Source organism: Mus caroli, unplaced genomic scaffold, assembly GCF_978045245.1.
Source record: "Mus caroli unplaced genomic scaffold, Mus_caroli_1 scaffold_7, whole genome shotgun sequence".
Classification (NCBI taxonomy): Eukaryota; Metazoa; Chordata; class Mammalia; order Rodentia; family Muridae; genus Mus; species Mus caroli.
In genome coordinates, this window is record NW_028227262.1 from 131,107,993 (window position 1) to 131,120,073 (window position 12,081).

The 12,081-nt window shown below is 44.1% G+C and overlaps 1 protein-coding gene across 2 annotated transcripts in view; it reads left to right on the forward strand.

The window, feature by feature from the left end:
- The first annotated feature begins 3,728 nt into the window (after positions 1–3,728).
- The window catches only part of Cttnbp2 (cortactin binding protein 2), a 153,202-nt gene continuing 144,849 nt past the window's right edge, over positions 3,729–12,081 (forward strand). For both annotated transcript variants that reach the window (XM_021164810.3, XM_029478376.1), the window contains exon 1: positions 3,729–3,938. In XM_021164810.3, the coding sequence (XP_021020469.1) occupies positions 3,858–3,938 (81 nt within the window). In that variant the 5' untranslated portion in view covers positions 3,729–3,857. The remainder of the gene's footprint in view (positions 3,939–12,081) is intronic.

Here is a 12,081-nt window from a genome sequence, read left to right on the forward strand (position 1 = left end):
AAGCGGGGGAAAAAAAGAGTGCGTTATTCATTCTGTTCTGTTCCTTTAGAGAACCCTAACTAAATACAGATGGTATTTAAAGGGAGTGGGGTGATTACAAGGTTGCAGGTGATTTGCATTTGGCTTTGACTTGCTTCCTTCATAACAGATTTAATTTCCTAATTAAATTTTACTTTAGCTTAGGTAAAATTAGTTTGCATTTCCTTGGCACACACCAACTACAGTTGGTGAGGAGGGCTTCCAAATCCATAGATTGTTGACGAGAATGGCTAACGAGATTCACATTACATTTACTGAACAAACCCCACATAGAGACTCCAGTACCTGCAGATAATGACACGTTATCTATGAAGGATGGCAGTCAGGCCATATGAAAAACCATTTCTGGCAAATCAAGACCTTAGATGGGGTGCTGGGGGCTAGCATACATTCTTTCTTCCAGAACTCCCGAAGTTAAGATTTGGGGCTCCCTATGTTGGCCACTTCATTCAGACAGAAATAAGTGTGGGAAGGGACCACTTCCATTGTATAACTATAGTCTTTGGGGTGTAGTCAGAAATGATTTGTTACTTGGTAATTTTGTCATTTGGCAAAGCTAAGGCATGATAGCATATGGTTTGCTCTCTGGAATTATCATAAATATCATTTGACTGAAGTAAAGGATTCTCTTCCATGGGGCTGGTTTTAGAACATGCATATGCTCCTTTATCTTTTCACATGGAAGGAAACCTCCCCTTGCATCACGATGTGTAAGTCTCTGAGTTCTTGGCTTTGTGGCTCGGAGGATGTGGCTGGGGAGGCCAAGAATGGGTTTAATCAGGAAACTGCTTGGTTTCCCAACCACTGTCTCCATTCCTAGCCTCCACAACTCATTTCTCTGATCTTAAAAGAAACCTTTAAAGAGAATCCTATAACTCAATATGAATACCTCTCTCCCTCTCTCCCTCTCTCCCTCTCTCCCTCTCTCCCTCTCTCCCTCTCTCTCTCTCTCCCTCTCTCCCACAGTTTGCTAATCAATAAACCTCAGGTTATTTTGTCAGGAATATACCATCTATTTACAAAGAAAAAAATAATCCAAATATTAGGGTTTGGCTGTTTTTCTCCCCAATATATTCAGTATCTCTCCTTCCATTTTAATGCAAATCAGAATCTATGGGTTAAGAACCTGGTTCCTCTCTACAATAGCAATTTCCCCCCTCTTCTGGTTGCAGCTTCTTTCTTCTACCTGCCTTTCAGAATTTTTCATTCTGGCCCTGGAATGTCTTTCAAGGTTATGATTACTGAGCAGTTTAATGAAGTGTTAAAGAGTTGTATTCTGGAGTGACCACGTCATTATCCTTTCAGATCTGTTTGCTTTAATTGCAGTAGAGACTGGCTTTGGGTAGAAGGAGTTAATTTACAATAGCCTTGGAAGCTACTGGGAGCTATGGAGAGAATTTAAAGCAAGTGTCCTCCAGTAGAGAGGCAGCTCCAGGCCAGACCACTGGAGTGGGAGTTAACCCTCCTCCTTTGCTGCAACTGCAGGATGTTCAGCCAGTTCATAGCAGTGACAGATTTAGGATAGAAGCAAAAGGCTTCTCTTTCCCATAACCTGGGTTTTGACAGTTAAAAATGTGCTCTACTTTGATTTTTATGCCTGTAGGTTTTTGTCTTTTTCTTTTCATTTACATACATACACATAAGCAAGAGGGGGGAAAAATACAGGAATTGACTCCTTTTTTTGACACATATCTGTTTGGGTTTTATTTAGAATGAAACCAAGCTGTTTCTTTCCAATGATGCAGTTAAATTTTTAACGTTATTATAAAATATCTTCAAATAAATGAGGCATTTAAAAATTGAGCTGCAAGCCTAAGAACATATCTACTTCCGAGCAATAAGGAGTTTTAGATACCTGTCCTTAATTCCTAAATGAAATATATTATTTTTTCCTCCTGCCTCTCCCTAGAAGTGTGCCAGGTAATTTTTTGAGTAATATTTCAGCATCGGTATTAAGAAAACTAATGTAGCCGGGCGTGGTGGTGCACGCCTTTAATCCCAGCACTCGGGAGGCAGAGGCAGGCGGATTTCTGAGTTCGAGGCCAGCCTGGTCTACAAAGTGAGTTCCAGGACGGCCAGGGCTACACAGAGAAACCCTGTCTCGAAAAACCAAAAAAAAAAAAAAAAAAAAAAGAAAACTAATGTACAAAAACAGGTTTTGAAAAATAAAAACAAAAACAGGAAATATCCTTGCTTTTAATCTTAACTATTTACAATCAGTTCAAAATCTTTTACAGTCATGTGCTTTCCTTTCATCTTAGAAGTCTAGATAGTCTCATATTGAGCAGTTTCAAGAGAGCAGTAGACCAAATGAAAGCAAGTGGTGTGATGACCAAGACAGAGTACTTATGAGCCACAGGCTGAGGAAATCAGCCAACAGTAAACAAAGGAAACTCTGTGCCTAGGGTAACTTGCAAGTGGTTCCTAAGCTCTGACCCTTAACCTCAGGGCTCCAGGTGTGTTTCCTGGACCGCTCTTTCTAGGGGGGAACTTTCTAGATTTTGTTGACCGATTCCTTTCAACGTCTTTGTAGAAAATATTTTCTTTGATTTCTGTCAATATTCGGATCCAGTTCGGAAAGTGAACAGTTAAGGTGTCAGGTCCTGTCAATGGGAGCAGGCTGGGATCTTGTTGTTTCATCTTTTTATTTGTTTGTTTGTTTGCTTGCTTGCTTGTTTAAAAGGCTACACTCCATGTACTGAACATTCCAGTCACCCACCTTCCAGAATATCCAGCGTGGGATTGGATGGTGCGTTGATTTGGCTTTAGGGAGACAGAGTTTGAATGCCTCCATTTGATTATGCGCTTTCAGTGCACAAAATAAAAAAAAAAAAAAATTAGCGATCTGAAGATTTGGGGAGGTCTTTGCCATAAGGTCTCAATAAGGTGATAGATTTTCAGATTCTGGGACTTGGCAGGAAAGGATAAGAACAGAATTAGAGGCAGGAGAGGGGGAGATTAATTGCTTGGGCCTAACTCATTCATATAAACTCCAGCCATGCATTTCCATATAATCATTTTTGACAAAGGTCTGTGTGTGTATCCTTGTGTCCTCACCTGTACGAAAGAAACTCCTGTTCTCTCAAAAGTAGTAAGACATCACTGGATACCTGGTGATTTTTCAGAACAGACCTCAGGCTTGGGGGTGGGTGGTGGTGGGAGATTCCACCTTCTTTGAAAACAAAACCGAGCAGATAGGTACCCGCGGAGGAAGGGCGCTAAAAACAGCTGGACAGGGACTTTTAGCTGTGAGTTCAGACTTTCAGGGGATGGTTTGAGAGAGGACTAGCATCGAAGACGCGATAAAACAAAGCCGGGTGTACAAACCAAGAGGATAGACGTGTCCAGGCGACAGGGGCTGGCAAATATTAAGAAAGGCACCTCATTGGAGCTAGTGGAAGTGAAGGACAGTTGCTCAATTTTAGATTTCACATCCAGGAGTCTGGCCTCCAGATCGGCTTGTGCTCCACTGCCGAAGCAAAGATTTTGGCCAGCCCATCGCCTCGAGGGAGGAAGCTTGCTTTCTTTTGCATCCCCGGGTGTTTGTCTCCTCGACACCAGCGCGAGGCCGCGCATCTCTGGTGCTGGTTCTTGGTCCGGTGGGAGCGACTGGGCTAGCGGGTGGGCGGGGCGCCGCGTCTCCAGCGCGCACAGGGTTAAGCGGCAGGGGCGGTGCGGAGAGGCGGGAGGGGGCGGCCGAGCTCCCGGGCTGAGAGCGCGGCGGCCACAGCCAGCAGCGGGTTAAGTACCGCCCGCGCCGAGAGAGCTGAACCCCGCCGCCGCTCCGAGCTCGCATTCGGATCCGCTAGAGCAGGAAGATGGCGACGGACAGCGCGAGCTGCGAGCCCGACTTGTCCCGCACCCCGGGTGACACGGAGGGGGCCACGGCGGAGGCGGCGGTAACCGAGTTCCCTGGGCGCGGGGAACCGCGTAGACGCGGGCTGGGGGTGGTGCCAGGGTCCCCACTGGACACCCCCTAGGGGTGCCCCGTCCTTTCCTGGGATGCCTTGTCTTTCTCTGGGGTGCTCCCTTAACTCCCCGAGGTGTCCCTTCCCAAGGGTTTCCCTTCCTTCTCCGGGATATCCCCTCTCTCCTGTTCCTCTTCCTTTGATTACCCATTCCTTCCCCGGGGTGTGCCCTTCGTGTGTCCCTTCCCCGGAGTGTCCCCAGGGCCAGAAGCGGGCTCAAGTGGGGAAACGCCAGCTCCCACCCCCGGGTACTAGGGGCCTGTCGGTCCTTCTGGACACCACACGCGTCCCTGGTGACCCCTTTGCTCACTCGCGGGGTATCTCAGTCTCCATTGTTCACCTCTCCGGGGTGCGGAGCGAAGCCAGTCTCGGGGTGCCTGACACCTCTCAGGGGACCTGGGGTAGCAGAGGCGGGAAGGTGAACCATCGCTAGGCAGGTGTGGGGATGCTCTTTGTGTGTGTGTGTGGGGGGGGGGGCTCATGTGTCTTGGGGAGACTGGTGAGAGAGGCCCCGGTAGCGCCTGCACTTTGGGTACTAGCTGACTGCCACTCGCCCAGTCATCTGTAGGGACCTTCTTCCCTAGCTAAAGCGGGATTGAACTGGGTCTTCTGAACCTGGTGTCAAAACATTTTTCCCTTTTCCTGGCGTCTTGACTTGCTTAGGCTCCTACCTGCTCTCTTCTTTGATACTCTGAATGTCTGCATGCACAGACATTCTCTTCTTACCCTGCTGGGGGGTCTTGACCCACAAAGCCAGGTTGGAAAATATTTGCAGGTTGAGGAAGCAGCTCTTGCTAAAGCTGCAAAGATCTGCAAAGAAAGACAGGTCTGGGAGCGCCTCCCACTCTTGGCCAAATCCAGCAGCTCTTTCGGAGGATTCCAAGTGGGACTGAGTGAGCTGATTGCATGGACAACCCCTCGGTGTCTTCCACCCCCAGATCCAAATCCGGGTCTGGGCAGCAGAGGGCAGGAACAGATGTAAACAACCTGAGCTGTTGAATTTCCTCCCACCTCTGGCTTGGAAAGGGAAAGAAAAGATGTGGAGGAAGGTACTAGGGGTGATAGCTGCAAAAAGCAGAACGCAAGAGAGGAGGGAAGGGAAGGGGCACCACTAATCCCCATCGTGAAAGTGGAAGAATCTGGGCTTGGGGAGCTTTGGGGGGGGGGAATTGAGTTTTCCATTCTTTGCTAGTAAGAACTTTAAAGATATTTCGAATGAAGCCTTTCGCTTATGAGCTACTTCCTTTTGGTGACATCGGAGAAAGGGTCTATCAAAACAAGTCCTCTGGGAGTTGAAATTATCGACTGTCCTGTTCTCCACGAGGAGGAGGGGGAAGTGGAGGTGTGGGAGAACTCTCTTCTCCCCAAGGAAGATGGATATTTTGTTTAATCTACTTAGAAAATACCCCTTTGTGCCCGCAAGATATTTCAAGCACAAGATAAACCAACGCCAGCACGTGCTTTGTGATGTGTGATGTATAGGACTGTAAACAAAATTGCATGGTCAGGAAGACTTTTGTTCCAACAAGGTCAGTGTTCCCCGTCAAGTGGTTAGAAATGTCAGGAGCCTAATTCAAATGCGGATAAATTAGCAGCTGGATGATTTGATTCTTGTTAAGTCAAGAAAAAAAAAAATCTCCTGGAAAGAACCTTCTTCATGATTCCCACGGGACCCTGTAGGCTTCCAGCCTGCAAACAGTACTTACTGTTTTTGTAAACGTAACTGTTTACTTTAAGGAAAAATGTTACTTTTATTCTGTAAAATTGGAATATATATATATATATATTTACAAGAAGTTTGCACTTGAAAAAAGAGCTCTTAACATTAGCTACTTGAGTAAACTGGTCTTTATTTATTTATTTATTTATTTCGAGGCAGGATCACATGAAGCTAAAGCTTACCATGAACTCCTCCTCGTAAAGTGCTAGAATTAGAGGCCCTAACCACCCCCAACCCCCTCCTCCACCCCAATTAATTCTGTTTGTCATGCTTGCTTTTCATCTAATGGTTAAAAATTAAATCTATATTTTGCTTTTTGCCAACAAAAAACTTTATATATATATATATATATATATATATATATATACACACACACACACACACACACACACACACACATTTGGCAGAATTAGGCTAGTGAAGTCTCAAAGCCATTGGCTATTTTTGAAAGTGCATGTTTTCAGAGGGTTTTTTTTTTTTTTCCTATTTAGATTGTTGCTTAGGAACTGGCTTAATTTATAGTTTGCAGTTTAATACAATTTCCAGTGGAATGTTTTAAATTTAGTTTGTTATCCTTGTGCTTCGTTGTTTAAATCCTGAAAGCACCCGGAGCTAACAGCTACATTATTCAGTAGGATCGTATTAATAGTCTACGCTGTGATCCATGCTGGGAGCCTGGGTTATTTTCAGTACCTCAGCCAAATGCGATGACTTTTATAGGCCATATTGCTATTTCTGCTCAGAATGTAACTCTTTCTGGTAGGCAGTATGGAAAGCAGAATCTGCTTTGTATTGTCACTGTGGAATTTGGGAGTAAGAAAAAAATGGAGATCCGTTTAAAGCTGTATTTGGGGAGGTAACCAGTGCCTCCACCCCAGGACTTCTGGATTAGCTGATATGCAAAGCTTAGGTGTAGATGTTGCCATGAGGGTGGCAATTACAAGGAATACCTTGGCATCGTGTTTTTTTGGTTAAAAAACACATCAGTGTTAAACTTTTACATCTGGCACCTTGAAAATTTTGTTTTCTAGGTGACAATATTGAACAAAAATGCAATAAAAGGGGCCTTCTTAGCTAGTTTTGGTTTTTTACTTTTCACAAAATGAAATCATAGTTTTATAGTAGCCGGGGAATGTTGAAAGTTTGATAGAATAATTTAAAAGGGAAATGACGTGAACTCAGCACACGTCACTCATCTGTCACGAAGGTGATAACATCGTGGGTGGGTAGCATCTTTGCTGCCTTTGACTCGTTAAAGCAGGACTATGGTAAACTCTGCAGTACACAGAGGAGTCAAACAAAGACAGGCATAAAAAATGTGGATAGACGGTTTAGGACTGACAATAAGAGAGAGAGTTCCTACTGGAAGGATCTGGAAATGTTTTATGAAAGGCACTGGAGATAGCCCATGATGGAGGGCATGTGTACTGGGCCCTCAGAAAGATGATATGAATGGAGATGGCAGAAAATGGTGTGTACCCATGACGTTTCTTGAGTTTCCTCTGCAGGCATCCCATGCAAAGGTTCGCAAAGATGAGTAGAAAGATGTCACCATTTCAGCTATAGGTTTTAGAACGCAGCTTAGGTTTTGCAAAGTTTGAAAGTTAGGATGGAGGTATTTTTACATACATGTTACACTGTTGTTTTTTAAACAATGGCTTGCATATTTCTGTTTGCATCTGTTCTGTCTATTTTTACAGCAATTGGTGCTGCTGTTAAATTTCTCATAGGAGTAATTTTGTGTTGAAAAGCCATTTGTGGTTGAATCCATATGAAAGCTAAATTACCAGTTGGTTCTGTTCTTATGTGTTTCCCATAAGTTTATATGTTGACAAAACATTTTACAGCATTAGTGCTTCTTCAGCAAGAAAAGATAGCTGCTGTTGATCGTGTGACCATCAATGCTGTAGCCCGGGGAGAGTAGAAGCCTTTCAGGAGAGTTGTATGAGCTGATTTCTTAAATAAGGCTCATTAGAACCTCTCAGAATTCTTGATGTTGATCAGCTAATTGGAAAATATACTCTGTATTACAAGATAATAATGAAGATGCTGGCCTGTGGTTTATAATAGTAAACGCTGCAGATGTTTCAGGCCTTAAGTCAATAAACGGACTGACATTCTTCCTGCCTTTCTTCTTCAGTTATGAGCATTAGACATTATGGACAAGTGTTTTTTAACTGAGCTACATCTTCTGGCCTTTGAATTTCTGTTTTTAAACATCTGTTGCTTGCTGTAGGGTGGAGGGTTAGTATACATGCCATGGCTTACGTGTGCAGGTCAGAGGACAGCTTGGTAGAGTTGGTTCTCTCCTTCCATCTCTGGACTATGGGGATCATACTCATGTCATCAGGTTTGGGAGGCAAGTGCCTCTCCCTACTCAGCCATCTCACCAGCCCCATTTTTATGTCCATAGTTCCCTTTTCTAAGCTGTTCTTCTTAATGACATAACAATGCTTTCCAGAGTTCTGTTTTCAAAATTTGATTTTCAGTGTTTTTAGTTTATTTTTTGTTTTGTTTTATTTTGTTTTGTTTTTCGAGACAGGGTTTCTCTGTGTAGCCCTGGCTGTCCTGGAACCCACTCTGTAGACCAGGCTGGCCTCAAACTCAGAAATCTACCTGCCTCTGCCTCCTGAGTGCTGGGATTAAAGGTGTGCGCCACCACTACCTGGCTAGTTTTCTTTTCAGTCTCTTGTCTTCCTGTGATAACTGAGGCTGAGCATGGAATGGTCACATTGATGAACATAGTGCTCCCTTCCTGGACTTTTCCAACCTTAAAGTTAATGCCACATCACTCATTAGGATGGTGTCTTAGTTAGGGTTTTACTGCTGTGAACAGACACCATGACCAAGGCAAGTCTTATTTAAAAAAAAAAAAAAAAAGCCAACAACAACATTTACTTGGGGCTGGCTTACAGGTTCAGAGATTCAGTCCATTATCATCAAGGTGGGAGCATGGCAGCATCCAGGCTGTCATGGCGCAGGCAGAGCTGAGTGTTCTATATCTTCATCCAAAGGCTGCTAGTGGAAGACTGACTTCCAGGCAACTGGGGTGAGAGTCTTAAACCCACACCCACAGTGACACACCTACTCCAACAAGGTCACACCTATTCCAACAAGGCCACACCTCCAAATTGTGCCACTCCCTGGTCCAAGAATATACAAATTATCACAGATGGAGAGGAGGGAATGGTTGATAGATGAGAGACAAATTCCTAAAGGTTTGAGCCCAGGAAAAGATTGGACAGAAATGAAGAGATTAGTCAAGGCTTTAGAGTAGTGGACAGGCACATGGGATATGGTACTCGAATCCAGCTTCACACGTGCCTGGCAGAGACGGAGTCACTTCTCTGCCCAGGGCTCATAGATCTTGCCACCTCAGCTCACTGGGGAAGAGACTTAATTAGATTCCTCTCGACTAATTACCTATTGCAAGACTTATATTACATTTAAAAAGGCTTTGTCTTGGGCTAAAGTGATATTGTAGTCAATGAAGAGCTTGAAACTCACTTAAGAAAGCCCAGCGTGGTAATGTGAATTTACTTTAGGGAGGTAGAGACGAAGGGTTTCTTGGGCTTTGGCAGTCATGGCCAGCCAGGTTATCTGATTGGTGAGATTCAGAAAAATGCTGGAACCTGTCTGTACAAGCAAGGTGCCATCACTCATGGAGTGACTCCCAAGGTTGACCTTTGCTCTCCATATAGAAGAACACATTTATATTTATCTCCTCTCCCTCTCTCTCTCCCCATCCCTCTCTCCTTTCCTCCTTCCTCCCTTCTTCCCCACTTTCTGTCCAGAAGTTACTGTCCAGAGTGCAATGGCTATGGTAGCATTAATGGTGAAGTACTGCCCAGATTTTAGTTGTATCTATTTATTCTAAGTAACTTAGACAGAGACTACTAATGCTGTGTATAGCATGCTGTGGTTCATGTAGAAATAGTGATTTGACTCCAAAACTCTTCTCTTTTAGTAAATAACTAGGTTGGGGATCTATTTGAAGGCTATAGTGAATACAGTATTTATGGAGTGAGAACACAGTTGTAGTTGATTTTGTTCCAGCATTTCAACATTTCACCAAAAAGGCACCAAGATGATCCAAGGACCCAAGCACTTCTTCAAAAGGGCTTGGTCACTCCAAGACCATCATTTTTGCCTTCTAGGTCCTCGTTTATCTGAAAATCATCCCGTTGGCACTTGACACCTGCACATAATCAAGATGTATTATGTGGCGTGTTACAAACGTCTCTGTGGCACTCGTTAGATGTGGAAGGCTTCTCACTGAGGGGCTGATTCAAGCCTCCTGTTAGGCAGCATGGAAATCTGAGATCCGATGGAAAAGTACTTGCTTTTTGTTCTTGTTTTGTTAGTTTTTCTGAAATGGGGGTTCTTTTCTCTTCTCTGGAGAGAAAATGGACCACTTTTCTGTTTTCCCTTCAGTTTTCTTGTGGTTAAATTTAGCTATGCCCGTAGCCGGGTTCCCTTCCTGGCATTGTCTCATCACTGGTCCCTCCTCCCACACACAGTTGCTTGGCTAGTGTGAAAGTGTTCAGGCATTGCTGCCTGTCTTGAGGTACATGGTGGGCCCTGAGTTCTCACCAAGTCTCAAGGCCTTCCTTAGTCCCTTCCCTAGTGTAGGTTGCTCTCTGTGACTGACTAAAGGTGCCTCTGGAGTAGCCTGTCATGTTGTGTCTTAGTTGCTTCCGGAGCCAGAGCATGCTTTCTCTTTTGTAAGAGATCTGTTGGATGAAAGCATGAGAAGATGTGATATTCTTGCTGTCTTGACAGCAAGTAAGGATGGGGAGATGTTTCTAAAGATGAATTCATACTTTGGGGAAATGCACAAGGCAGGCTGTGATTAATTGCCACATGAGGAAATGCAGCAGACTGGATGGAAAGGGAAGGGAAAGATTTCTGCAGTCTACAAGAGCTTGCAAGCTTGAAGGTGGCCCTGTTTGCTGAAGAAAGATGAGACCCAAGGGGGCGGGGCAGTGAGAAAAGTGAGTTGAGGAAAGAAAAAGCAGGGGTGAGAGAGTCTCCCCCACTTCCCCTCTCCTTCCCTCTGCAACACACACACACACACACACACACACACACACACACACACACACAAACACACGTTTCTTTTCCTGTCTTTCTTTCTGTTGTTCTGACAGGATCTCACCGTAGCCCAAGCCAACTTGGCTTCAGGCTTTTAGCAACCTGCCTTCAGCTTCAGCTTAGGCCAAGGAATGAGCCACCACACCTGGGTATAATTTTTTGAATAGTTTGAAGTCCTGAGGGCCATATGCTTTTTATTTTTTTCCCTTGAGAATTCGTATAATTGTTTTAAATTCAGGCTCTAAATATTTAGAAAGTTGCACTTAATTTCTATTCATGTTAATACAGTCTTCAAGATTTGAAAGGTTCAAGGTATCTCATCAGTTTCCCTCTGTATGGCTCTTATTTGTCTTCAAAGAAACTCTTGCTTCCTTATAGAGATCTGAGTGCAGTTCGTTCTTAGTGTAAAGTATTAAACTAGGAAAAACACATTTCTGTAATTTTGAAGCAAAAATGCAAAATCAATTTTCCTCAAGTACTTCTCAAAGGCTTTTAGTCTCAAGGAAAAACAAGTAAGATTTCCTCAATCCATTAATACAGTTGCCCCCCCCCTCCCCGCCTTGGCACTTGAGAGCTAGAGATTTTAGAAACCATTAGTCTAGTAACCCCCCCCCCCATTTAGAGATTACTAAACCCAACATCCTCCTCTTACTTAGGAGAAGCCAGAGAGCCAAGCAGATAAACCCACTTGCCCTTCCAAATCTATCTCTTGCCTGGTCTTCAAGCCATTTGCTTTCTCAGATACCTTCCTACTTAAGCTTATAAAGGCATTGATTTCATGGAACTGGAGGGGAGCGGGGTGGGGAGGGGGGTTAGCTTAGTGTTGAAAGGAAGAGCCAAGCAAAATGACTGGCTGTGTGCTTGAGTCCATTTTTATTAAGGATCACTAAAATGACTGATGTGTTTGGGCAACTGTTTAAGGGACACTTCTGCCCCTGTAGCTCAGAATTTCCCTTGCAAGCTTTTTGTCGACTGTTACAGTTAGCGTCAGGTGTCAACTTGACACAAACCTATAGTCACTTGGGAAGGAATTGAGGAATTGGCTTGTGGCCATTTCTACATGGTATCTTCTTAACTGATAAATGATGTGGAAGGACATAGCCTGCAGTAGGAGGAACAATTAATAGACCTGTGGATGTAGTCTGTGTAAGAAAACTCGCTAACTGTAAACCTGACATCAAGCCAGTCAGCAGTTTCCTCCATGATAAACACACACTGTAAATTAATAGACATGACTTGGCATATCTCAAGGCAGATGTT